The sequence below is a fragment of the Mirounga angustirostris genome, unplaced genomic scaffold (genome assembly GCF_029215605.1).
Source record: "Mirounga angustirostris isolate CCGP_5_RB_7025 unplaced genomic scaffold, mMirAng1.0.hap1 SCAF_17, whole genome shotgun sequence".
In the NCBI taxonomy this organism is placed as follows: domain Eukaryota; kingdom Metazoa; phylum Chordata; class Mammalia; order Carnivora; family Phocidae; genus Mirounga; species Mirounga angustirostris.
Window position 1 is genome coordinate 17,596,024 of NW_026991725.1, and position 26,213 is coordinate 17,622,236.

General features: G+C 39.2%; 1 protein-coding gene across 5 annotated transcripts in view; it reads right to left on the reverse strand.

Moving 5' to 3' along the window:
• Positions 1–26,213, reverse strand: part of TOM1L1 (target of myb1 like 1 membrane trafficking protein) — an 82,455-nt gene that overhangs the window by 24,668 nt on the left and 31,574 nt on the right. For all 5 annotated transcript variants that reach the window (XM_064582851.1, XM_064582849.1, XM_064582848.1 and 2 more), the window contains 4 exons: positions 23,175–23,308; positions 17,198–17,258; positions 16,686–16,803; positions 15,651–15,747 (listed from right to left, as the gene is read on the reverse strand). In XM_064582851.1, coding sequence (XP_064438921.1) covers positions 15,651–15,747; positions 16,686–16,803; positions 17,198–17,258; positions 23,175–23,308 — 410 coding nt within the window. The remainder of the gene's footprint in view (positions 1–15,650; positions 15,748–16,685; positions 16,804–17,197; positions 17,259–23,174; positions 23,309–26,213) is intronic.

Below are 26,213 nucleotides of genomic sequence, written 5' to 3' on the forward strand. Positions count from 1 at the left end.
GAATTCTACCAAACATTCAAAGAAGAAATAATACCTTTTCTCCTGAATCTGTTTCAAAAAAAGGAAACAGAAGGAAAGCTTTCAGACTCATTCTATGAGGCCAGCATTACCTTAATCCCCAAACCAGGCAAAGACCTCATCAAAAAGGAGAATTTCACACTGATATCCCTGATGAATATGAATTCCAATTTCCTTAACAAAATCCTAGCTAACAGGATCCAACAATACATTAAAAGGATCATCCACCACGACCACGTGGGATTTATCCCCGGGATACAAGGGTGGGTTCAACATTCGCAAATCAATCAATGTGAAAGAACACATTAATAAGAGGAGAGAGAAGAACCATATGATCCTCTCAACTGATGCAGAAAAAGCATTTGACAAAATACAGCATCCTTTCCTGATCAGAGTATAGGTATAGAGGGAAATTCCTCAAGTTCATAAAATCCATCTATGAAAAACCCACAGCGAATATCATCCTCAATGGGGAAAAGCTGAAAGCCTTTCCCTTAAGATCAGGAACACGTCAAGGATGCCCACTCTTGCCGCTATTGTTCAACACAGTACTAGAAGTCCTAGCAACAGCAATCAGACAACAAAAAGAAATAAAAGTTATTCAAATTGGCAAAAAAATGTCAAACTCTTTTCACAGATGACATGATACTTTATGTGGAAAACCCAAGAGACTCTACCCCCAAATTACTAGAACTCATACAGCAATTTAGTAATATGTCAGGATACAAAACCAATGCACAGAAATCAATTGCTTTCTTATACACTAACAATGCAACTGTAGAAAAATAAATTAGAGAAACAATTCCATTTACGATAGCACCAAAAACCATAAGATACCTCAGAATAAAAGTAACCAAAGAGGTAAAGGATCTACACTCTAGGAACTACAGAACACTCATGAAAGAAATTGAAGAAGACATAAAAAGATGGAAAAACATTCCATGCTCATGGATCAGAAGAACACTGTTAAAATGTCAATGCAACCCAGAGCAATCTATACCTTCAATGCCATCCCAATCAAAATTCCAATGACATTTTTCAAAGTGCTGGAACAAAGAATCCTAAAAGTTGTATGGAATCAGGAAAGACCCCGAATCGCCAAGGAAATGTTGAAAAAGAAAAACAAAGCTGGGGGCATCACATTGCCCGATTTCAAGCTATATTACAAAGCAGTGATCACCAAGACAGCATAGTACTGGCACAAAAATAGACGTATAGACCAATGGAACAGAATAGAGAGCCCAGATATGGACCCTCCACTCTATGGTCAAATAATCTTCGACAAAGCAGGAGAAAATATGCAATGGAAGAAACACAGTCCCTTCAATAAATGGTGCTGGGGAAATTGGACAGCTACATGCAGAAGAATGAAACTCGACCATTCTCTGACACCATACACAATGATAAACTCAAAATGGATGAAAGACCTCAATGTGAGACAGGAATCCATCAAAATCCTAGAGGAGAACATAGGCAGTAACCTCTTTGACATCAGCCACAGCAACTTCTTTCAAGACATGTCTCCACAGGCAAGGGAAATGAAAGTGAAAATGAACTTTTGGGACTTCAACAAGATAAAAAGCTTCTGCACAGCAAAGGAAATGGTCAACAAGACAAAGAGGCAACCCACGGAATGGGAGAAGATATTGACAAATGACACTACAGCTAAAGGGTTGGAATCCAAGATCTATAAAGAACTTCTCAAACTCAACAACCAAAATACAAATAAGTCAAAAAATGGGTAGAAGACATGAACAGACACTTCTCCAAAGAAGACATACAAATGGCTAACAGACATATGAAAAAATGTTCGTCATAATTAGACATCAGGGAATTTCAAATCAAAACCACACTGAGATATCAGCCTACACCAGTTAGAACGGCAAAAATTGAGAAGGCAAGAAACAACAAATATTGGAGAGGTTGTGGAGAAAGGGGAACACTCTTACACTGTTGGTGGGAATGTAAGTTGGTACAGCCACTTTGGAAAACAGTGTGGAGGTGCCTCAAAAAATTAAAAATAGAGCTACCCTATGGCCCAGCAATTGCACTCCTGGGTATTTACCCCAAAGACACAGATGTAGTGAAAAGAAGGGCCATATGCACCCCAAAGTTCATAGCAGCCATGTCTGTAGTAGCCAAACTGTGGAAAGAGGGGAGATGCCCTTCAACAGATGAATGGATAAAGAAGACGTGGTCCATATATACAATGGAATATTACTCAGCCATCAGAAAGGATGAATACCCAACTTTTACATCAACATGGATGGGACTGGAAGACATTATGCTAAGTGAAATAAGTCAATCAGAGAAAATCAATTATCATATGGTTTCAGTTATTTGTGGAACATAAGGAATAGCATGGAGGACATTAGGAGAAGGAAGGGGAAAATGAAGGGGGGGAATCGGAGGGGGAGACAAACCATGAGAGACTATGGATTCTGAGAAACAAACAGGGTTTTAGAGGGGAGGGGGCTGGGGGGATGGGTTAGCCCAGTGATGGGTATTAAGGAGGGCACGTAGTGCATGGAGCACTGGGTGTTATATGAAGACAATGAATCATGGATCACATCAAAAACTAATGATGTATTGTCTGGTGACTAACATAACAGTAAAATTTAAAAAAAAAAAGAAAACAAACAGGATCATAGGGGAAGGGAGGGAAAAATAAAACAAGATGTAATCAGAGAAGGAGACAAACCACAAGAGACTGTTAAACATAGAAAATAAACTGAGGGTTGCTCGAGGAGAAGGGGCTGCAGCATGAGGTAACTGAACGATGGACATTAAGGAGGGCATGTGATGTAATGAGCACTAGGTATTATATAAGACTGATGAATCACTGAACTCTACCTCTGATACTAATAATACATGTTAATTAATTGAATTTAAATAAAAGATTTATCTAAAAAAATAGACAGCAATCTTGAACTTAAATCAGTAGAAATTATCCCATCTTAAGGGAAAAAAAAAAAAAAAAGAGAAAAAGAATGAAAAAAGTAATGAACAGAACTCTAGGGATTTATCAATGATACCAAATCTAAGATCTGTGTCATCAAGAGTCCCAGAGGGAAAGTAGAACGTGTAGTGTTGAAGAAGTATTTGAACTATAAGCCTGAAAAGTTCACAAATTTGGTTAAAGACATAAACCCACAGATTCAAGAAATGCAGTGTAGTATGTTGAATGGTGCCCCCATCTGCAAAAGGTATGTCCTTGTCCTAATTCCTGGAACCTGTGAATATGACTTTATTTGGAAATGTGTCTTTTCAGATATAATTAAGTTAAGGATCTTGAGATGATGATATCCTATATTACTTGAATTAAGCCTTAAATCCAATGACAAGTGATCTTAAAGAGAAAAGCAGAGGGAGATTTGAAACACACAGAGAAGGCAACATAAAGGTGGAGGCAGAAAGTGGAGTGATGTGGGCCAAGACCAGGAAGCCAAAAAAAAAAAAAAAAAAAAATTGCTAACAGTCACCAGAAGCTGGAAGAGGTGAAGAATAGCTTGTCACTAAGAGTCCTGCAGGGAGTGTGGCCCTGCTGATTTCAGGTTTCTAGCCTACAGAACTATGAGAACATTAATTCCTGTGATTTTCAACCACCTAGTTTGTGGTGGGTTTTTTTTATGGCAGCCATAGGAAACAAATACACTCAGCAAATTGCAAACAGAATAAACCAAAAGAAATCCATGTCCAGACATATCATAATCAAGTTGTTCAAAATCAGGAAAAAAATTTCTTAAAGCGTAACATAGAGAAAACAACACATTATCTATAGGAGAACAATGATGTGAATGCATACAGACTTCTCATTAGAAACCATGTAGGCCAGAAGAGGGTGGAGGAATGTTTAAAAACTGAAAGAAAAAACCCCATCAACCCAGAATTATATATCTACTGCAAACATCGCTCAGGAACAAGGTGAAATAAAGACATTCTCACGTGAAATAAAAGATTTTTCACATTCTTTAGAGAGAAGGGAAATCATACAAGAAAATAAAAGATCAACAGAAATGGCTTTTTTTTTTTTTGTAGACTCCTCTTCTTGAGTTCTTTAAAATATACTTGAGGGCTGCACGCAAAGATTATAACATTGTCTTGGTGTTTTTTTCAATGTAGAATATACAGTAACTACAATATAAATGGAGGATCTCTAAATTTGCAACATTTTACTTTATGTGGTAAAATATTCGCTGTACGTAAACTAAAATATTATGTACATTGCAATCCTTAGAGCAACCAGTCCCCTCCCTCCTTATAATATAAACTACACAACGTTACGGTCAAACTCGTGGTAGATAAGATGGAATACTGAAGGGTGAGAAGATGGCGGAGGAGTAGGAGACCTGGATTTCATCTCCTCTCAGGAATTCAGCTGGATAGGGATCAAACCATTCTGAACACCTACAAACTCAACAGGAGATCGAAGAAAATAGCAACAACTCTTTCATCAGAAAAACAACCACTTTCTGGAAGGTAGGACGTGTGGAGAAGTGAATCCGAGGTGATATTCGGGAGGACAGATGGCGGGGGAGGGGCCTCCGTAGGCCGCTTCTGGCAAGTGATAGAGCTGCGGAGCAAAAAGTCGGAACTTTTAGAAGTCGGCTCCGCTGAGGGACGTCGCTCTGGTGGCTAAGCAGGGGGTCGAACCCTCCGGGACAGTGTGGTCTCAGGACCCTCGGGGTCACAGAAAGACCGGGGGTGCCTGAGTGCGGCAGAGCTCCCAGGTATCGGAGTGGGGAAGCTGGCTGCAGTGACAGAGCCGAGGCGCGGACTCTCAGCTCGGGGTTGCCATAAACCGTGATCCATGGCACAGTCGGGCCACTGCTCCTCCAGCAGGGACTCAACAAGCAGCAGATCCGGGGAGACTGACTTTCTTCCCCAGGAGGAGCGGCACGGGGGCGCACCGCAGGGATATGTTGGGTTTGGAGACTCCACACCGAGTCGGGTGCCAGAGATAGAAACACGCGGTCACAAGCCGGGTGAGCACGCAGTGCGGCCGGAGACCGGGGAGCCAGGAGTGACTGACTGCTTTTCTCTGGGGGCGCACTGAGGTGTGGGGTCCCAAGTTCTCGGCTCCTCCGGGGCGGAGACTGGGAGGCCGCCATTTTCACTCTTCACTTCCAAAGCTATACGGAAAGCTCACAGGGAACAAAAGCTCTGGAGAGCAACCCGAGCAGATTACTTACCCCGGACCAAGCAAGGGTGGGGCAATTCCGCCTCCGGCAAAGACATTTGGAAACCATGGCAACAGGCCCCTCCCCCAGAAGATCAACGAGAACAGCAGCCAAGACCAAGTTTACCGGTCAATGAGAACAGCAGAACTCCAGCGCTAGGGGAATACTACACATAGAATGCATGGCTTTTTTTACCATGATTCTTTAGTCTTTCAAAGTTAATCTTTTTTTTTTAACTGTCTTTTTTTTTTTTTTTGAATTTTTCTTTTTCCCTTTTTCAACCAACATCTTATCAATCCCTTTTTTTTTCTTTTTTTAAAGATTTTTTATTTATTTATCTGAGAGAGAATGGGAGACAGAGAGTATGAGAGGGGGAGGATCAGAGGGAGAAGCTGACTCCCCGCCGAGCAGGGAGTCCGATGCAGGACTCGATCCCGGGACTCCAGGATCATGACCTGAGCCTAAGGCAGTTGCTTAACCAACTGAGCCACCCAGGTGCCCCTCAATCCCTTTTTTAAAAAAACATTTTTATTTTTCATTTTTAGAGTCATATTCTATCCCTTCATAGTAGTTACCCTTATTTTTGGCATATACATATAAATTGTTCTTGCCTTAAAATTTTGAGATAGTTTCTTCTAACAGATCAAAATATACCCTAAATCTCTAGTATGTGGCTTTTTCTACTCCCATGCCTGATCACATTCTCTTTTTTTTTTTTAAATCTTCTTTCTTTTTTCAAACAACTTATCAATTCCTTTTATAAAATTTTTTATAATTTCCATCTTTACAGTCATATTCCATCCCTTCATCAAATCAACCCTTATTTTTGTACATATAGAAGTTTATCTTTAAAATTTTGGGAGGCACTTTCTTCTAAAAGACCAAAATACACCCCAAATCTAGTGTGTGGCACTGATCTATATACCAGCCTGATCATATTTGATCACATTCTGGGTTTTTTTGTTGTTGTTGTTTTGTTTTGTTCTGTTTTTGTTTGTTTTTATCTTTATGTTTTTCTTTTTCTTTTTTTTCTTTTTTCTCTCTTTCCCTTTCTTTTCCCACTGTTTCAGGTCTTTTCTGATTTGTTTAGAGTATATTTTCCGGGGACGTTGTTACTCTGCTAGCATTTTGTTCTCTCATTTATCTATTCTCCTCTGCACAAAATGACAAGACAGGAAAAAAAATCACCTCTACAAAAAGAACAAGAGGTAGTACTGACTGTCAGGGACCTACTCAATACGGACATTAGTACGATGTCAGATCTAGAGTTCAGAATCATCACTTTAAAGATACTAGCTGGGCTTGAGAAAAGCATGGAAGTTATTAGAGAAACCCTTTCTGTAGAAGTAAAAGAACTAAAATCTAACCAAGTCGAAATCAAAAAGGCTATTAATGAGGTGCAATCAAATATGGGGGCACTAACTGCTAGGATAAATGAGGCAGAAGAGAGAATCAGTGATATAGAAGACCAAATGATGGAAAATAAAGAAGCTGAGAAAAAGAGAGATAAACAACTATTGGATCACGAGGGCAGAATTCAAGAGAAAAGCGATACCATAAGACGAAACAACATTAGAATAATTGGGGGGCGCCGGGGTGGCTCAGTTGTTTAAGCGACTGCCTTCGGCTCAGGTCATGATGCTGGAGTCCCGGAATCAAGTCCCGCATCGGGATCCCTGCTTGGCGGGGAGTCTGCTTCTCCCTCTGACCCTCCTCCCTCTCATGCTCTCTGTCTCTCATTCTCTCTGTCTCAAATAAATAAATAAAATCTTAAAAAAAAAAAAAAGAATAATTGGGATCCCAGAAGAAGAAGAAAGAGAGAGAGGGGCAGAAGGTATAATGGAGCAAATTATAGCAGAGAACTTCCCTAATTTGGTGAAGGAAACAGGCATCAAAATTCAAGAAGCACAGAGAACCCCTCTCAAAATCAATACAAATAGGTCAACACCCTGACATCGAATAGTAAACTTACAAGTCTCAGAGACAAAGAGAAAGTCCTGAAAGCAGCTCGGGAGAAGAGATATGTAACCTACAATGGTAGAAACATTAGATTGGCAACAGACCTATCCACAGAGACCTGGCAGGCCAGAAAGGACTGGCAGGATATATTCAGAGCACTAAAGGAGAAAAATATGTAGCCAAGAATACTATATCCAGCTAGGCTATCACTAAAAATAGAAGGACAGATAAAAAGCTTCCAGCACAAACAAAAACTAAAGGAATTTGCAAACACAAAACCAGCCCTACAGGAAATCTTGAAAGGGATCCTCTAAGCAAAGGGAGAGCCTAAAAGCAACATAGACCAGAAAGGAACACAGATAATATACAGTAACATTCACCTTACAGGCAATACAATGGCACTAAATTCCTATCTTTCAATAGTTACTCTGAATGTAAATGGGGTAAATGCCCCAATCAAAAGACACAGGCTATCAGATTGGATTAAAAAACAAGACCCATCGATATGCTGTCTGCAAGAGACTCATTTTAGACTCAAAGACACCCCCAGATTGAAAGTGAGGGGGTGGAAAACCATTTACCATGCTGATGGACACCAAAAGAAAGCTGGGGTGGCAATCCTTATAGCACACAAATTAGATTTTAAACCAAAGACTGTAATAAGAGATGAGGAAAGACACTATATCCTAAAGGGTCTATCCAACAAGAAGATCTAACAATTATAAATATCTATGCCCCTAAAATGGGAGCAGCCAATTATATAAGGCAATTAATAAGAAAAGCAAAGAAACACATCGACAACAATACAATAACAGTGGGGGACTTGAACACCCCCCTCACTGAAATGGAGAGATCGTCTAAGCAAAAGATCAACAAGGAAATAAAGACTTTAAATGACACACTGGACCAAATGGACTTCACAGACACATTCAGAACATTCCATCCCAAAGCAACAGAATACATATTCTTCTCTAGTGCCCATGGAACATTCTCCAGAATAGATCACATCCTCTGTCATAAATCAGGTCTCAACCGTTACCAGAAGACTGGGATCATTCCCTGCCTATTTTCAGACCACAATGCTTTGAAACTAGAACTCAATCACAAGAGGAAAGTCAGAAAGAACTCAATAACATGGAGGCTAAAGAGCATCCTACTAAAGAATGAATGGGTCAACCAGGAAATTAAAGAAGAATTTAAAAAATTCATGGAAATCAGTGAAAATGAAAACACAACTATTCAAAATCTTTGGGATGCAGCAAAGGCAGTCCTAAGAGGAAAGTATAGAGCAATACAAGCCTTTCTCAAGAAACAAGAAAGGTCTCAAGTACACAACGTTACCCTACACCTAAAGGAGCTGGAGAAAGAACAGCAAATAAAGCCTAAACCCAGCAGGAGAAGAGAAATAATAAGGATCAGAGCAGAAATCAATGAAATAGAAACTAAAAGAACAGTAGAATAGATCAATGAAACTAGGAGCTGGTTCTCTGAAAGAATTAAAAAGATTGATAAACCCCGGCCAGACTTATCAAAAAGAAAAGAGAAATGACCCAAATCAACAAAATCATGAATGAAAGAGGAGAGATCACAACCAACACCAAAGAAATACAAACAATTATAGGAACATATTGTGAGCAACTCTATGCCAGCAAATTAGATAACCTGGAAGAAATGGATGCATTCCTAGAGATGTATCAACTACCAAAACTGAACCAGGAAGAAATAGAAAACCTGAACAGACCTATAAGCACTAAGGAAATTGAAGCAGTCATCAAAAATCTCCCAAAAAACAAAAGCCCAGGGCCAGATGGCTTCCCAGGGGAATTCTACCAAACATTTCAAGAAGAATTAATACCTATTCTTCTGAAACTGTTCCAAAAAATAGAAATGGAAGGAAAACTTCCAAACTCATTTTATGAGGCCAGCATTACCTGATCCCAAAACCAGGCAAAGACTCCATCGAAAAGGAGAATTACAGACCAATATCCCTGATGAACATGGATGCAAAAATTCTCACCAAAATACTAGCCAATAGGATCCAACAGTACATTCAAAGGATTATTCACCACGACCAAGTGGGATTTATCCCTGGGCTGCAAGTTGGCCCAACACCCGCAAATTAACCAACGTAATACAATACATTAACAAAAGAAAGAACAAGAATCATATGATCCTCTCAATAGATGTAGAAAAAGCCTTTGACAAAGTACAACATCCTTTCTTGATCAAAACTCTTCAGAGTATAGGGATAGAGGGTACATACTTCAATATCATAAAAGCCATCTATGAAAAACCTACAGCGAATATCATTCTCAATGGGGAAAAACAGAGAGCTTTCCCCCTAAGGTCAGGAACGCGGCAGGGATGTCCACTATCACCACTGCTATTCAGCATAGTATTGGAAGTCCTAGCCACAGCAATCAGACAACAAAAAGAAATCAAAGGCATCCAAATTGGCAAAGAAGTCGTCAAACTCTCACTCTTTGCAGACGATATGATACTTTATGTGGAAAACGCCAAAGACTCCACCCCAAAACTGCTAGAACTCCTGCAGGAATTCAGTAAAGTGGCAGGATATAAAATCAATGCACAGAAATCAGTGGCATTCCTATACACCACCAACAAGACAGAAGAAACAGAAATTAAGGAGTCGATCCCATTTACAATTACACCCAAAAGCATAAGATACCTAGGAATAAATCTAACCAAAGAGACAAAGGATCTTTACTCAGAAAACTATAAAATACTCATGAAAGAAATGGAGGAAGACACAAAGAAATGGAAAAACGTTCCATGCTCATGGATTGGAAGAACAAATATTGTGAAGATGTCAATGCTACCTGGAGCAATCTACACATTCAATGTAATGCCCATCAAAATACCATCCACTTTTTTCTAAGAAATGGAACAAAATTCGTATGGAACCAGAAAAGACCCCGCATAGCCAGAGGAATGTTGACAAAGAAAAGCAAAGCTGGCGGCATCACAATTCCAGACTTCCAGCTCTATTACAAAGCTGTCATCATCAAGACAGTATGGTACTGGCACAAAAACAGACACATAGATCAACGGAACAGAATAGAGAGCCCAGAAATGGACCCTCAACTCTATGGTCAACTCATCTGTGACAAAGCAGGAAAGAATGTCCAATGGAAAAAAGACAGTCTCTTCAACAAATGGTGTTGGGAAAATTGGACAGCCACATGCAGAAGAATGAAACTGGACCCTTTCCTTACACCACACACAAAAATAGACTCCAAATGGTTGAAAGACCTCAATGTGAGACAGGAGTCCATCCAAATCCTAAAGGAGAACACAGGCAGCAACCTCTTCGACCTCAGCCACAGCAACTTCTTCCTAGAAACATCACCAAAGGCAAGGGAAGCAAGGGCAAAAATGAACTATTGGGACTTCATCAAGATAAAAAGCTTTTGCACAGCAAAGAAACAGTCAACAAAACCAAAAGACAACCGACAGAATGGGAGAAGATATTTGGAAATGACAGATCAGATAAAGGGCTAGTATCCAAAATCTATAAAGAACTCATCAAACTCAACACCCAGAGAACAAAGAATCCAATCAAGAAATGGGCAGAAGACATGAACAGACATTTTTCCAAAGAAGTCATCCAAATGGCCAACAGACACATGAAAAAGTGCTCAATATCGCTCGGCATCAGGGAAATCCAAATCAAAACCTCAATGAAATACCACCTCACACCCGTCAGAATGGCTAAAATGAACAAGTCAGAAAACGGCAGATGTTGGCGGGGATGCGGAGAAAGGGGAGCCCTCCTACACTGTTGGTGGGAATGCGAGCTGGTGCAGCCACTCTGGAAGACAATATGGAGGTTCCTCAAAAAGTTGAAAATACAGCTACCATATGATCCAGCGATTGCACTACTGGGTATTTACCCCAAAGATACAAAAGTAGGGATCCGAAAGGGTACATGCACCCCGATGTTTATAGCAGCAATGTCCACAATAGCCAAACTGTGGAAAGAGCCAAGATGTCCATCGACAGATGAATGGATAAAGAAGAGGTGGTATATATATACAATGGAATATTATGCAGCCATCAAAAGGAATGAGATCTTGCCATTTGCAACGACGTGGATGGAACTGGAGGGTATTATGTTGAGTGAAGTAAGTCAAACAGAGAAAGACATGTATCATATGACCTCAGTGATATGAGGAATTCTTAATCTAAGGAAACAAACTGAGGGTTGCTGAAGTGGGGGGTGGGGTGGGAGGGAGGCTATGACTGGGTAATAGACACTGGGGAGGGTATGTGCTCTGGTAAGCGCTGTGAATTGTGCAAGACTGTTGAATCTCAGATCTGTACCTCTGAAACAAATAATGCAATATACGTTAAGAAAAAAAAAAAAGAAGAAGAAGGTAGCAGGAGGGGAAGAATGAAGAGGCGGAAATCGGGAGGGGTAGACGAACCATGAGAGACGATGGACTCTGAAAAACCAACTAAGGGTTCTAGAGGGGAGAGGGGTGGGAGGATGGGTTAGCCTGGTGATGGGTATTGAGGAGGGCACATTCTGCCATGGAGCACTGGGTGTTATGCACAAACAATGAATCATGGAACACTACATCTAAAACTAATGATGTAATGTATGGGGATTAACATAAGAATAAAAAAATTAAAAAAAATAAAAATAAAAAAATAAAACCAAGGGTTAGATGTTCAACTGACTGAGCCCCTTAGGTGCCCCTTAGTTTTAATTTCTAGTATAGAAAATATTGATAGATTATGTCCTATATAAGCAAACGCTCTATAAGCTCTTCAATAATTTTTGAGAGTACAAAGGATCTTGAAATATAAATGTGAACAATTGAAAAAAAAAAAAAAGATGGAATACTGAAAACATTCAAACAATCCAAAAGACTGCAGGAAGGAGGAAACAGGAAAAAAAACATAAACAAAGAGAACAAGTAAGTTATATGTTAAAGCTAAATCCAAACATAATGACATTAAATGTAAATGGTCTAAACATACCAATTAAAGACAGAAATTCTGAGAACACATAAAAATGCATGACCCAACTATATGCTATCTACAAAAAATGCACTTCAAATATTTTTATATAGTTAAAAGTAAAAACATGAAAAACAACATACCATGCAAACACTAATCAAAAGAAAGCTAGAGTGGCTATATTAATATCAAAGTAGACATCAGGGCAAAGAAAATCACAAGGGATGAAAAGTGAAAAGGGACTATACATAATGCTTTAAGGGTCAATTCACCAAGAAGACACAACAATACTGAATGCACATGCACTTACTAGCAGAGTTTCAGAATACATGAAGCAAACACCACTTTTACACAACCTTTTCTAGAAATAGGACACAGTGTATGATTCTATTTAGATGTCATTCTTGAAAAGACAAACTATAGCGACAGAGAATAGACTGGTGGTTGCTAGGGACTGAGTGAGGGAGAGTAGGAATATAAAGAAATACCACTAGGGAATTTGGGGGGTGATAAACTATCCTGTACCCTGTGTTGGTGGTTACATGAATCTACAAATATGTTAAAACTCATAGGACTGCACACCAAATAAAAACAATTTTGAGTAGATGAAATTTCACCTTATGGAAATTTTTACAATAAAATTAATTAAAGCACAGGAAGAAAAAAAAAAGAAAGCAGGCACTGAAATCAGACCCACTTGAATTTGAAACCTGTTCTGCAGTAGTTGGGCAACACCTTTGGGCAGGTTAATCTTCTTCCGCCTTGGTTTCTTCACTTGTGAAGAAATGAGAATGACGGTATATCTATCTACCTCCCAGTCCTATTGGGAGCAGTACTAAGAAATTAGGAAACCTTTCTTATTTTCGTTAGCCTGTTGCCTGATAGTAAGTGGACTATAACTATGACCTATTACACTTTATCCCATAATCATTGTTTTTCAAGATTCCTTTCTGTTAGAGTAATTCCATCACTCATTTGTTCCATGATGGTGAACAAACACAGAGGGGTGGAAAATTTTCAAGACTCTAAGATACTTTTGATGGCTGATTTTGCCTTTCATACGTGATCTCTGGCACAGTATTTAACCCACAGTACATGCCTTAGGTAACTAGTGCTTCAATTCCTGACACTAAAAAACTGGTCTAATTATAGTTTCACTCAGGTATAAGCTCTTTCGAAAATTAGAAAACAGATACAAAAGTCTTAGTCTAGAAAACAAAATGCTGATATTACACATTATCTTTTATTCCAGTGAATTCTAAGAACTGTAATTATTTTGATATCTGATGTTGGATGGACAACCATTAGAGGGTTTCTAATGTATGATCAGCAAAGTAGTGCTTTATGATTCTCCTGGGATGCTTTTTAAAACTGAGGAGGCCTACTACTGAGTCAGAATTTCTGGGGGTCAGCAATTTTACTTTTTAATAATCCCCCCAAGTGACTTTTATGCACACCAAAGTATGAGATCCCTGACATTACAGATTAAAATAAGCAGCTATTAGCTAGGATTTGATTTTTTTATAAGCTTTATAGAGACATTTTTGTAATGTATTTCATCTATATAATCACTCCTTCTCATTACACAACACGATTTACAGGATAAAGGAAAACAGAATCAGTTACTTTAGATCACATTATTTACTAAGCAACTTCCTGGAAATCTGCCTACAGCATTGCAACATTACTTGTATCACAGTTGGTCAAGACCAGAGGTACTGACCCAACTAGTTGTCCATGACCCAGCCACTGACACTGTTCTTTCCCAACACATGAAGCTTTCCTCAGTTTTCTCTTTCTTCCCAGTTTGATGCTCCTTTCTCATTTCCCTCCCTCTGCCCCCAACTCCTTTTTTAACGTAGAAAAGTAATTCAGTGATTGGGTACATTGGGTAAAAACACTGGACAACTCTAAAAATATGTCTAAATCCACTGATGTAAAAACGTATGTATTTTTATCAAGATATGCCAAGCTATGTTAAGTGAAAAACAAAAACAAGGTTCGAAAGAGTATGTACAGTCCGCTGTATTTAATAAAGGAGAAAAAAGTCATATTCATTATTTACCTAAAGACACTTTGGAAGGACAAATAAAGTGGCTACCAGGGAAGGAGCAGGATGTGACCTAAGGAGAGGGGGAACTGGAAGCATGGGGGTGGGGTGAGATCAAGCACTGTCCTTATAGATCTTTTATATCATTTTGATACCTGAATCATGGAAATACACTATTACCTAAAATATTTCCATTTAAAAGGAAAAAAAAAACAGCCTTTGATGTACAGAAAATCCAACTTCCGTGTATTTTTTGCTGTATCTACTCTATCCTGCTTCTCCTTGACCTTAAGGGAATTGTGCCTTTTTCAGTTTCTTCAGCATCTTTCTTGTGTTTGTTTACACAAAGAGGCAAATGTTTATCTTATTTCCTACTTTCTTATGCAAATTTAAGATAGTATACACACATTACTTTGCACACTTTTTCACTTCATAATATATTGGTGATTGTCCCTCACATAATATATTGGTGATTTGTCCCCTAGCTGTATAGTAATACATTATGTAGATATTTAGGCCACAGCTGATGCATACTTGAGTCATTTCCAATTACTAGCTGTGCCCAAATGTTGTCAAGAATAATCTTGTGAACACCTCATTTTGTATGAGTATGAATTCCTAGAAATGAGATGGTGGGTTCAAAGGTAAATGCATTTTAATTGTAATAGATATTGCCACTTGCCCCTCACAAGGATTGCATAATTTTGTGACCGTATCTGTCTTTCCATAGCCAATAAAGTACATTAACAAACATTTAGACTCTTACCAATCTGTGAAGTTAAAAATAAAAAGTCATCGTAGTTTAATTTATATTTCTGTAACTTTAAGTAAGGTTGAGCATCATTGCATCTGTTTATAGGCCATTTGTATCTCTTTTTTGGTGAACTATCAGTTCTTCTGACCTGCTTCTTCATAGCTATATGAACTTGGGCCATTTCTATTCCCTAAATCTCAGCCTTTTCTCCTGTAAAATGGGCATAATGACAACAGCACAGGTCCGAGAGTTTTTGCAAAGATTAAATGGAATAAACAAACACAGCTTAGTAAAGTGCCTGGCACATGGCAAATGCTCCATAAACTGGTGTGGCCATTATTTGTTCTAACTCCCTTGTCATTCAATTCCCTTTGTTCTTCCCCCATCTCCTGTTACCACTGAAAAATAACAGAAATAATTTTTGGAAGGCTTACCACCTAGAGCACGGTATTAGGAGGTACATATAGCATCTCACAGAATCTTTACAAGAATCCTAGGAAGTATTCTCAGAAGAAAAATGAAGGTTCACACTGGTGAAGTTTCTCATCCAAGGTCATGCAGCTGGTAGAAAGCAGAGCTGAGATTCTAACTCAGGACTGTCTGATTCCTAAGTCTCTACTTTTTCTCTTATGTCATGCTTTCTTAAGTATGAGGAATCAGAAGGAAATGATATTACCTCTGGAGTATCACTGGACATACTTACAGGGGTGTTTCTGTATTTTCCAAGGCTAGTAAATCCACCTGTGGATGAAGACTGGGGTTCAAGTTGTTTGTTACAACAGGACTTGGAGAGTTGAAATCTAGAACACAAAATGGACTTGTTTGGTTTTAAAACATTTTGTCATTCAGTTGTTCTGTTTGATTCTCCACAATAAAAACAACAAAAACACAACAGATATTTCTGCCACCATAAAATGATTTCCTCAAACAGAAATTATGAGACTGACGTGCTACCTACTGCGCTAACGAGGCACCTCCTCAAACAGAAATTAAAGGACATTATTAATGGTAACTGGAAAGAGAAATGCTGCCACAAAAAGAGGATGTTGTGAAGGTAACAAATGTTAATTATATCCGGTTTTCTGAAATCCCAAATTTATCTAGAATGGAAGGGATTCTGTGTGTCTTGTTCTCTCAAGCACAAAAGTAAAAAGCTAGGGCATATATGGAGCTCTACTCTCTCCTGCCCAAGCTCTCAACTTCCTATAATCCTAAGAGTACACCCCAAAGTAGGAAAGTCTCAAAGGTTGGGTGGCTAAAATGTGGCAGACAGGGGATTTCAACTTGGACTTCTACCTCAAAAACCTTGTTTTTTTCTCCAATTTCACCACCATGTAGATCAGTCCTCCTAATTCCTGACTTTCTCTATCTGCGTCAAATATTCCCTTACCTAATGCTGTAGCATAGCAGAGAAACCCAAAGGTCATGTGTGGTTCAGAGTGGTTTTAAGTTTGGCCATGATGTTGAACCACCTCTATTAAAGCAGGCCAGGTGAATTCGATGAGATTCTAAGACAGGGGGATGAGTTTCAGGGATCCAACCCCCTTCCCCCCCAGATACATCCCATTGCTGGGTTTGACCCAACCATTTGCCAAGGAATAATTACATCTCCTGATACAGTTCTCTGATATTCAAACGGACTTCAGTCCTTCCCAGGTTGCATTTAATCATGAAACCAAGCAGAACTGTTTCACATCAAGCTCTTCTGCTGGTCTGAAAGGCCCATGTGCTTATTTACTTAAGTCTGAAAGCTGAGCATTCGTGGTGTTGAGTTCTCCCAGAGAGGCCCTAGGCATTGGAGGACTGAGTCTAAGGCCCAAGAGATCACAAGATGGGGCAGAAGGTTCACTGGCAGTCTGAAAACAAAGCAAACAAAAATACAATTCAGAAAAAATGTGTCAGGTAATTCATCATGGCTTTCTCCCCAGGGACTTTTTTTTTTTTTGAGAAAGGAAAATCCTATTTGGATGCATCTCAAAGGAGAACACTCTGTTCAACAGGCAACACTCGTACTAATCACATCTCACCACCTACATGAGTTTCTACATAATCAGACAATATTCTTGTGACCTCTTATTAGTAACTTAATAACATCGAATTGTTAAGGCAAACACTCTACACCACCAAAACCACTCCAAATTTTTAATGGATGTCTCCTCTGTTTTAAGACTTGTTTTAGGTAAGCCTTATTCCCTACTGTACAATTTGTAAAATGCTCAATTGTTTTTTATAACATTTTTGTTCACTTACATTGGCATCTTCCCCCTGGTTCCTATTTTGCTCCAAAATCCTTTGTTGTTTCCGAGTGAATCTGTTTGAGAGCAAAACTTAAGTATTTAAAAGAAAACAGATATGAAAATGCTATAATCCTTAAAAATTATTAACATGCGAATATTCTGGAAACAAAGACAATCAGCCTCATCCCCACTGACTCCCAAAAAAGTACTTTAATAAATTTTTCTTCCAAAAAAAAATCTTTTTTTCCAGTTTATAGGGGTTGTAATGCCTTTAGAGAAAACTGTGAGAAAATACATATTAAAAACTAGTAATAGGGGTGCCTGGGTGGCTCAGGTGGTCGAGCATCTGACTCTTGCTTTCAGCTTGGGTCATGATCTCAGGGTCATGAGAGCAAGCCCCACATCAGGCTCTGCATTGGGCATGGAGTCTACTTGAGGTTCTCTCTCTCTCCTCTGCCATTCTCCCTACTCATGCACTCGTGCTCTCTCTCAAATAAATAAAATAAATTTAAAAAAATGAGTAGTAGTTCCATCACCTAGAAATGGTCCCTATTAACATCATGATGTATTTCCTTTTGGTATCTTTTTCTGTAAATTAATCTGTTTTAAAGCTTATTTTGCAATTATATTTCACATAGTTCTGTATCCTAATTCAATTATGTTGTGAGCATTTTTCCAGTTATTCAGAAATGCAATTTTTAGTGGCTGCATATTTTACCTTTTATGAATGTAGCATACATTTAACTTTTTTTTTTTTAACACATTTTACCTATCCATTTGAGAGACAGAGCACGAGTGGGGGAAGAGGCAGAGGGAGAAACAGACAGCCCCCCACCCCAAGCTGAGCATGGAGCTGGACACGGGGGCTTGATCTCAAGACCCCGAGATCATGACCTGAGCCGAAGTCAGACGCTTAAACGACTGAGCCACCCAGGTGCCCCCACATTTAACTATTTTTAATCTCAGATATTTAACTTGTTTCCAATCCTGCCATTATAAATAATGTTCCATAACAATTCCAATACATTTAACATATTTTCAGCTTATCTTCATTTTTATGACACCCTTACAACTTAAATTTTACATTGCTCGTACATTGGGAATAAAAGAGGAACAGATGAGTAAATAAACAATAGGTTTGACCTCAATGAGATACCTCACACCAGTCAGAATGGCTAAAATTAACAAGTCAGGAAACGACAGATGTTGGCGGGGATGCAGAGAAAGGGGAACCCTCCTACACTGTTGGTGGGAATGCAAGCTGGTGCATCCACTCTGGAAAACAATATGGAGGTTCCTCAAAAAGTTGAAAATAGAGCTACCATACGATCCAGCAATTGCATTACTGGGTATTTATCCCAAAGATACAAATGTAGGGATCCAAAGGGGTACGTGCACCCCGATGTTTAGAGCAGCAATGTCCACAATAGCCAAACTGTGGAAAGAGCCAAGATGTCCATTGATAGATGAATGGATAAAGAAGATGTGGTGTATGTATGTATATATATATATATATATATATATATATATATATATATATATATATATATGGAATATTATGCAGCCATCAAAAGGAATGAGATCTTGCCATTTGCAACGACGTGGATGGAACTGGAGGGTATTATGTTGAGCGAAATAAGTCAAACAGAGAAAGACATGTATCATATGACCTCACTGATACGAGGAATTCTTAATCTCAGGAAACAAACTGAGGGTTGCTGGAGTGGGGGGTGGGGTGGGAGGGATGGGGTGGCTGGGTGATAGACACTGGGGAGGGTATGTGCTATGGTAAGTGCTGTGAATTGTGCAAGACTGTTGAATCACAGATCTGTACCTCTGAAATAAATAATGCAATATATGTTAAGAAAAAAAAAAAAGAAGAAGATAGCAGGAGGGGAAGAATGAAGGGGGGGAAATCGGAGGGGGAGACGAACCATGAGAGAAGATGGACTCTGAAAAACAAACTGAGGGTTCTAGAGGGGAGGGGGGTGGGAGGATGGGTTAGCCTGGTGATGGGTATTAAAGAGGGCACGTTCTGCATGGAGCACTGGGTGTTATGCACAAACAATGAATCATGGAACACTACATCAAAAACTAATGATGTAATGTAATGTATGGTGATTAACATAACAATAAAAAATAAAAATAAATAGGTTTGAAAGAATAGTGAAGTTGAAGTCAGTAGTCCAAGGATCAAGTGTCAGCTTTATTATCACATAGCTATAGGATCGTGGATATAGCTTCTGATCCTCAGTTCTCTGCTAAAAGAGAATAGCAGCATTTGAAGCATTTCCTCAGAAAGTTATTCTCAGGGGTGACCCCTAGAAAGATAATACAGGTGGATGAATGTGGAAATGCTTTGCAAACTAAGAATTGCTTTAGAAACATCCTAAATTAGAACATGCCCTTAGGTTTAAGGGTTTTTTCCCTTTCTAGAACACATGTTTTTTCTTCCACCTCCTCATGGCATTGGCTTTTTGTACACTAGTTATGTGCTGGGTAAGAACAACCCTCACAGATCAAGCCTCGAGTAGCAAACTTCTGTTTTCTTATTTGCACAACTCTTCCCTAGATGTAATGAGCAGAGACTTTGGGGGATGTTGGAATAGGGCAAATGTATTTTGCATGTGGATAGATCTGAATCTTTGGGGAAGAGAGGGCAGACTGTGATGAACAGAATGGGGCTCCCCCCTTCCAAAATATCTATACCCTAGTCATTGGAACAGTGAATATGTTAGGTTGGATGGCAAATGTAAGGTTGCCTTAATAAGGAGACTTTAATAGGGAGATTAGCCTGGACTATACAGATGAGCAATGTAACGACAAAGGCCCTTAAATGTGAAGAGGCAGGCAGAAGGGGAAGCAAGAATGATACAATATAAAAAAACTCAACCAGACCATGTTGGCTTTGAAGATGGTGGAAAGGGATCATGAGCCAAGGAGAGTGGGCAGCCTCGAGAAGCTGCAGAAGTTAAGCAAACGGATTCTCCTCTAGAGCCTCCAAAAAGGAATGTACCCCTATTGACACCTTGATGTTAGCCCGGCAAGACCCATTTTGGACACTTACAGAACTGTAGGATAATAAGTTTAGGCTGTTTTGAACCACTAACTTTATGATAATTTGTTACAGCAGCTACAGAAAACTAATATACCAAGACTACTATCTTTTCTAGAGGCAAAAAAATATCTCTCTGAATCTTAGGACTTCAGTGTTTCTGTCCCACAATTGAGTGCAGTTACTTTTGGCACACATGGTTCAGGGCTCAATCAGAATGAGCCATTCACAGAAGGAACCCAATCTCTTGATATCTAGACCCAATAAACAGACATTCCCCTTCAGAAGAAACTTTTAGCCAGTGGTCTTAATGGTTTGCAATAGAATTCCCCAAAAGGAAAACCAGAAGGCAGCATACTGCTGACAGCCACGTGGTTTTCCTGAGCTTGTCTTCCACTTACTAAGATCTATGCCGCAGAAAACAAAAGGCAAGAATTTGAGTTTGTTGAGCACTCAGACAACACTGGTTGCTGGGCTCACATGCTCAGTCAACGCACGGTCACCTCTTCATATGAATGAATGGCTGTGGTCTCTGAGAGGCAGTACGTAAGAGACAGTAAAGGAAAAAACTCATTTCATAGCTATTGGTTTTATTTCACTCGTTCTCTCCGTTCATTCACGATCAACAGAAAAAACTCTAAGTCAATAAGTTAAGAGGCCCAGTGGGATGTTAAGGGGGAGGAGGAAGAAATTAATGTTTAATGAGTGTCCACATGCCAGCACTCCCCAAGGTGCTTTCATATACATGAACTCCTTTAGTTCTCAAAACAAAAATGAAACACTGCAAATAGGTAATATTAGCCTCTTTAATAAAGAGGAACATACTTAAGTCTTAAAAAGGTAAGCAATTTTCCCAGATATCACCAAGATTTGATTCATAAAATATTTTTTTTGAATCCAGCCGTGTTCCCCTATTTCCCTTATGAACCACTAAGTAGGGTCCACACAAGGGAAAACTGTCTCACCCAAAATACCAACATCACTCCTATTGAGAAACGATCTAGAAAAAGTGTGGGGTGCACACATGCTCTAGAATCACTATGACAGGAAGTCCTAGGGATAGTTTTGGAAAGAGATCACGAGACTTGCCTGGAGCTGTAGGACTTTTTTTTTCTCTTTTTTCAAGGTTCCTAATAATAGATCTTTGGGAGCACTTATGTACAACTGTTTTATACAATATTTTAAAAGCACTGAAATAAGTTGCTTTATATACGTGACATTAATTGTTAACTCAGATTCACTCACTTTAACTTTTTATTAGGAAACTTTCAAACCTATAGAAAAGTAAAGAGAACAGTATGATGAACACCCCTGTATTCATCAGCTAAGTTTAATAACCGTGTATCTTTTGCCAGATTTGCTTTATATGTTTTTTGCTGAAATATTTAAAATTATATACTTTAGGACATTTCATGCCTAGATATTTTAGAGGGCATTCTCCAAAAATAAAGGCATTTTCCAACTTAACCACCGACTTAACCATTATATTTTCCCCCTTAAGTCCTTAATATTAATTAATATTCCATCCATAGTCAAATTTCTCTCAGTAGCAACTAAATGTTTTTTAATGTTAGTGTGCTCAAAGTAGGATCCAGGTAAAGCCCACACATTACATTTGGTTGCTGTTCCTTTTATTTATTTATTTATTTACCTTTTGACCCCCTTCCCCCATTACTCCCCCCCCCAACCCCCCACCCCTAACCCCCGTACCTCTGGCAACCACACCAAGTTCCTCTGCATCTATGAGCTTGGTTGTTTTGTTTGCTTGTTAAATTCCACACATTTTTATACATTAAGACAAAGGAAAAAGTCACCTGTCAGTCTAGGCATGCCCCAGCTCCTGGGGGATGGATCCTGGCTGCTCACTCTCTCCCCAGGCCTGTGTGCTTTTCCATAGCTTCACAAACCCTCCAAGCTCCTGCACTGCTCCTTGTTCCATCGATGCCCACTCATTTTGCAGTGCTCACCATAATGGCACCTCCTCATCGACACTCCCCTTTTCCCCCTCCTCCCCACCTGGATTAGGTCTGGCTGATATTCTCACCAAGCCGACCTCTTGCACTTTGTTTCACTGCACATATTTCAATTTCCAAGTGTATCTATTTGTACTCAAAGTGTTTTTCTGACTTAGAGCCTTGCCTATTCCAGTAGATTATAAGACTCTTATTTTGATGAATAAATGAGTTAGAAACAACTAAAATGCCTAATAAGTGAACTGGGAAAGGGACTATTATGGAGCTCTTAAACATAACAGCTTATCAAAAGGAATTCAAAGCATAGGCTACACAAATACTTGTTATGCGGTGAATAAAATTGGAGAAACAGAAGTGTATGTTCTTTACATGATCACAACTGAAAAAAAAAAAGTAGGAAAAAGACTAAAATGTAGTGACAAAATGATGAATATTTAAAATTTTTGTCCTCATACTTTTCTGAATGGAAATTTAGGAAAAAACCTATGTTCATACACAAAATGTCCTCACTACTGCTCTGGTTTTGTATAGACTATTTTCTTCATATACAATATCCTCCCCTCTCCTCTGCACTGTTCTGTGTTCTTGTCCATCTCGAACTTAGGATAAACCTCACTTTTACCATGATGCTGTTTATACTGTTCATCTGTTTGAGTCTACAATGAGCTCAGTACAGACATTATCAGGTGAATAAGACCCAGCCCCTGCTATGGTCAGATGTTTACACTGCCCGAGAATGCCCCCAGCACTGCATAGATGTACAACTCATTCTTGCAAGCCGTATCACAAGCTCCCAGAAGGCCAGGACCATATTCCCTCTCTTGGAAGGAAGGCAGCCTTGTCCTGAAGCTGTTCCTGGTCTTAACTGAGTGTTTACCCAGCAGGTACTCTTATAAGAATGCTGAGCCACTGCTGGAGAAACTACAAGTGCAGGAGGGTAGGGAGGGTGCACATCAGCTCACCTCTCACATCCAAGGAGGGCGTTATTCAAATCCTCATTCACCTGAATTAGCTCAACAGTTACATCTTCATTCTCCACCACTATGAGCAGGTCCATGATCCTCTCCTGCATCTCTCGACCTGTCTTATAAAGTTTCTGTCAAAGAAAGGAGAGAAATTTCTTTTTCTGTGCTAGGGAAGTTCTATAAAGAAACTCATGTACCAATGCTGGTTGCTCACTTCCTCCATGAATCACCTACAGGAGATTACCAAAGTATGTAATTATGTACAACCTGTCCTTCTTATCAGAAGGCAATAAGTTACACATGATTATATTTTCCTCTAAAAACCAAAATAGGTGTCATAAGAACAAGATGGTACACTGCACAGAACACCAGACTAGAGATTAGAACTGGTGTATGGGAATTCTAGAGGTACTGCTTACTAGCTGCAGAATACAGAAATCACTTGTTTTCTAAATCTGTTTCCTCATTTGATAAATGAAAGTTATATTAATTGCCACATCTACCTCAAGGGGTGATATAAAAAGCAAATGAGATGTGTATAATGAGGAACTCTAGCACTATAAAGCACTACATAAAACACAAAATGCTTACTGTCGCTATTAGTGATAGTAGAAGAAAGAAGTAGTTAAAATATTTATAGTGGCATAATTTTCCTATTACATTTTACTTAAATATTTAAAGTTTACAATTACAACATCACATCCCAACATAAACCGAACCAAAATTAGAAGGAAAAAAAGGTCAGGAATACTATCCTTGTTAGGACTACCTGGAGTCACTGCATTAAGCCAGGACTGCACTCCCCAAATTAGCTTTTCCTCATAAGCATCAGGGGCATCTACAGCCGACACACTGATTCAGAATCCCCAGGGCTGAGGGCCTGGGAATATATACGTATACATATTCATATATACATATACACACACACAAATACATATATATATATATATATATTATTTTTTAGTAAGCATCCTGAAGTGTTTTTTATGTACATGGACAATTTGAAAACTGCTGTCTTACAACTTATATCCTTATAGGCAAGCTTGAGGAGCATAAAATATTCATATTTCTTCAAACCCACCTCAGCTAGAATTTGTAAACATAATAGTATATTAAGGTCAGGCAAGAACACCTTCAAAATGAGAGCAACAGAACTTGCTAGATCGTTAGACTATTCCACTATCTTACTCATTTTCCCTCAAGAAAGACAGACCTGTTGAAAAACTTATAGTCGGCAAAACCCATTTAGAGTCTCAAACCATCTATTACAAGAGTCCTGATAGGAAATCTCTAAAGAAATCAATCAAAGCATTAATAACTAGCATTTGGACTCAGAGGTAAAAGCCACTACCCTCTACAGAATCCTAACAAAAATATTTGGAAGACAAAAGGAAATGAAAAGGAAAAAAGTGATACAGACAGATAAAGGATAGACTCTGGGTTTTGTAACTGCAATCTGCAGCCAGAAAAACTGTCCTCTTTGCTAATGACATGGCCACTATCAGCAGGGGTTGGCAAACTTTTTCTTAAAGGCCCAGATAGTATTAAATATTTTCTGCTTTCTGGACCATATGTTCTCTGTCAGAGAACAGAACTACCTAACTTTGCCATTATAACATAAAAGAAACCACGGGTGATATGCAAATAAGTGGGTGTGCCCATATCCTAATAAAACAAAGACAGGTGTTAGGCTAAATTTGGCTTTCTATGGCCCCCTGGAATAGTGCAAAGAGAGCAGACTTTAGACTCTGTAGACCAAAGGCCGCCCCCATATGCATACCTGACATGGGATTTAGTTAAATTTTAGATTCAGTTTTGTTTTTTTACACATCTATAAAACAAGGATAACAACTATCTTGCAGGGTTGTTGTAAAAATAGGAAACGGTAAAGTTGAAACCCCAGGGTGACTGGCATACAGTGGGTAGTCAATAAATGTATTAATGATTGCATAAGAAGTATCACTGGAAAGTTAACCAGATAGCTAATAAAACCCTGTATTACAACTTTACTCAGGACCCAATGTTCTTCTGAGAGAACAAAGAACAGCACTTAACCCCCATGATGAACGAGAACTTTTCCATTACTGAGTATAATGAAATTGTTCTTGCTCACTGGCAGCCTTGCTAGAGCCATGTCAAGATCAAGGAAATACAATGGCTGTTAGATGCCCATGACAAAAATGTAGAAATTAATTTGAAATGAATTTGCAGCCAACATCAATAGCCCCCGGTCACAAGAAGACCCTCTCAAAAGATAGATGGAATAGAAACATGAAAGGAACATCACATTTCTCAGCAGGTTTGCAGAGCAGAATTTGAAAAACCTCTTCAAAAGCCAGCCCACTCTGATCTTTGCAATTGATGTCTGTCTCCGAGGAGGGCCATGCCACCTGGAAAGAGCCTAGATCAAGCACCATGAACCAAGAGGATGGGTCAGAAGTTCCCCCGCAGCAGGTACCTGCAGGGCTGTGGATGTGGGGAGCCAGGGGGGGGAGAGAGTCAAAACACAGAGTAACAGCCGCTGGTGCATATGTCCATCACAGAGCCCCTGGAATTGCCCCCCTTAAATACCATATCAAAGCAAAGGCAGGCTTCTCAGTTCAAGGGAATTTAACAATCAGTTCAAAAGTCTTTAGAGCAAAACAAAAAGAGCTCATTAAGAGCTTCTTCTCCTGACATCCAGATGGCTCCTAGTCCTCCATAGAGGACTCAGGAATTAAGGAAGGAGGTCCTTTTGCACTTTCAACTCCAACTGCAGCAGCCCACATTCAGCAACAGAGTCCAACTCAATAAAAAGAAAAAAATAGAAGTGCCTGAACATCTCCCCTGAAAAAATGAAAATGGGAAGAAATGTGTTTCTTGCAAGCCTTCTCTGGAAATAATACCTGCAAGGCAATACTGTTATCAGCCCATAACATATTTCCTCCCTATCTGTCCTCCCTACCCAGACTGCAGGAGCCCCAGAGAACATCTCTATCTGCAAAAAAATAAAAAACTACCCCTCCCACCCTAAAACTAAACAGTTCTCAGCGTCAC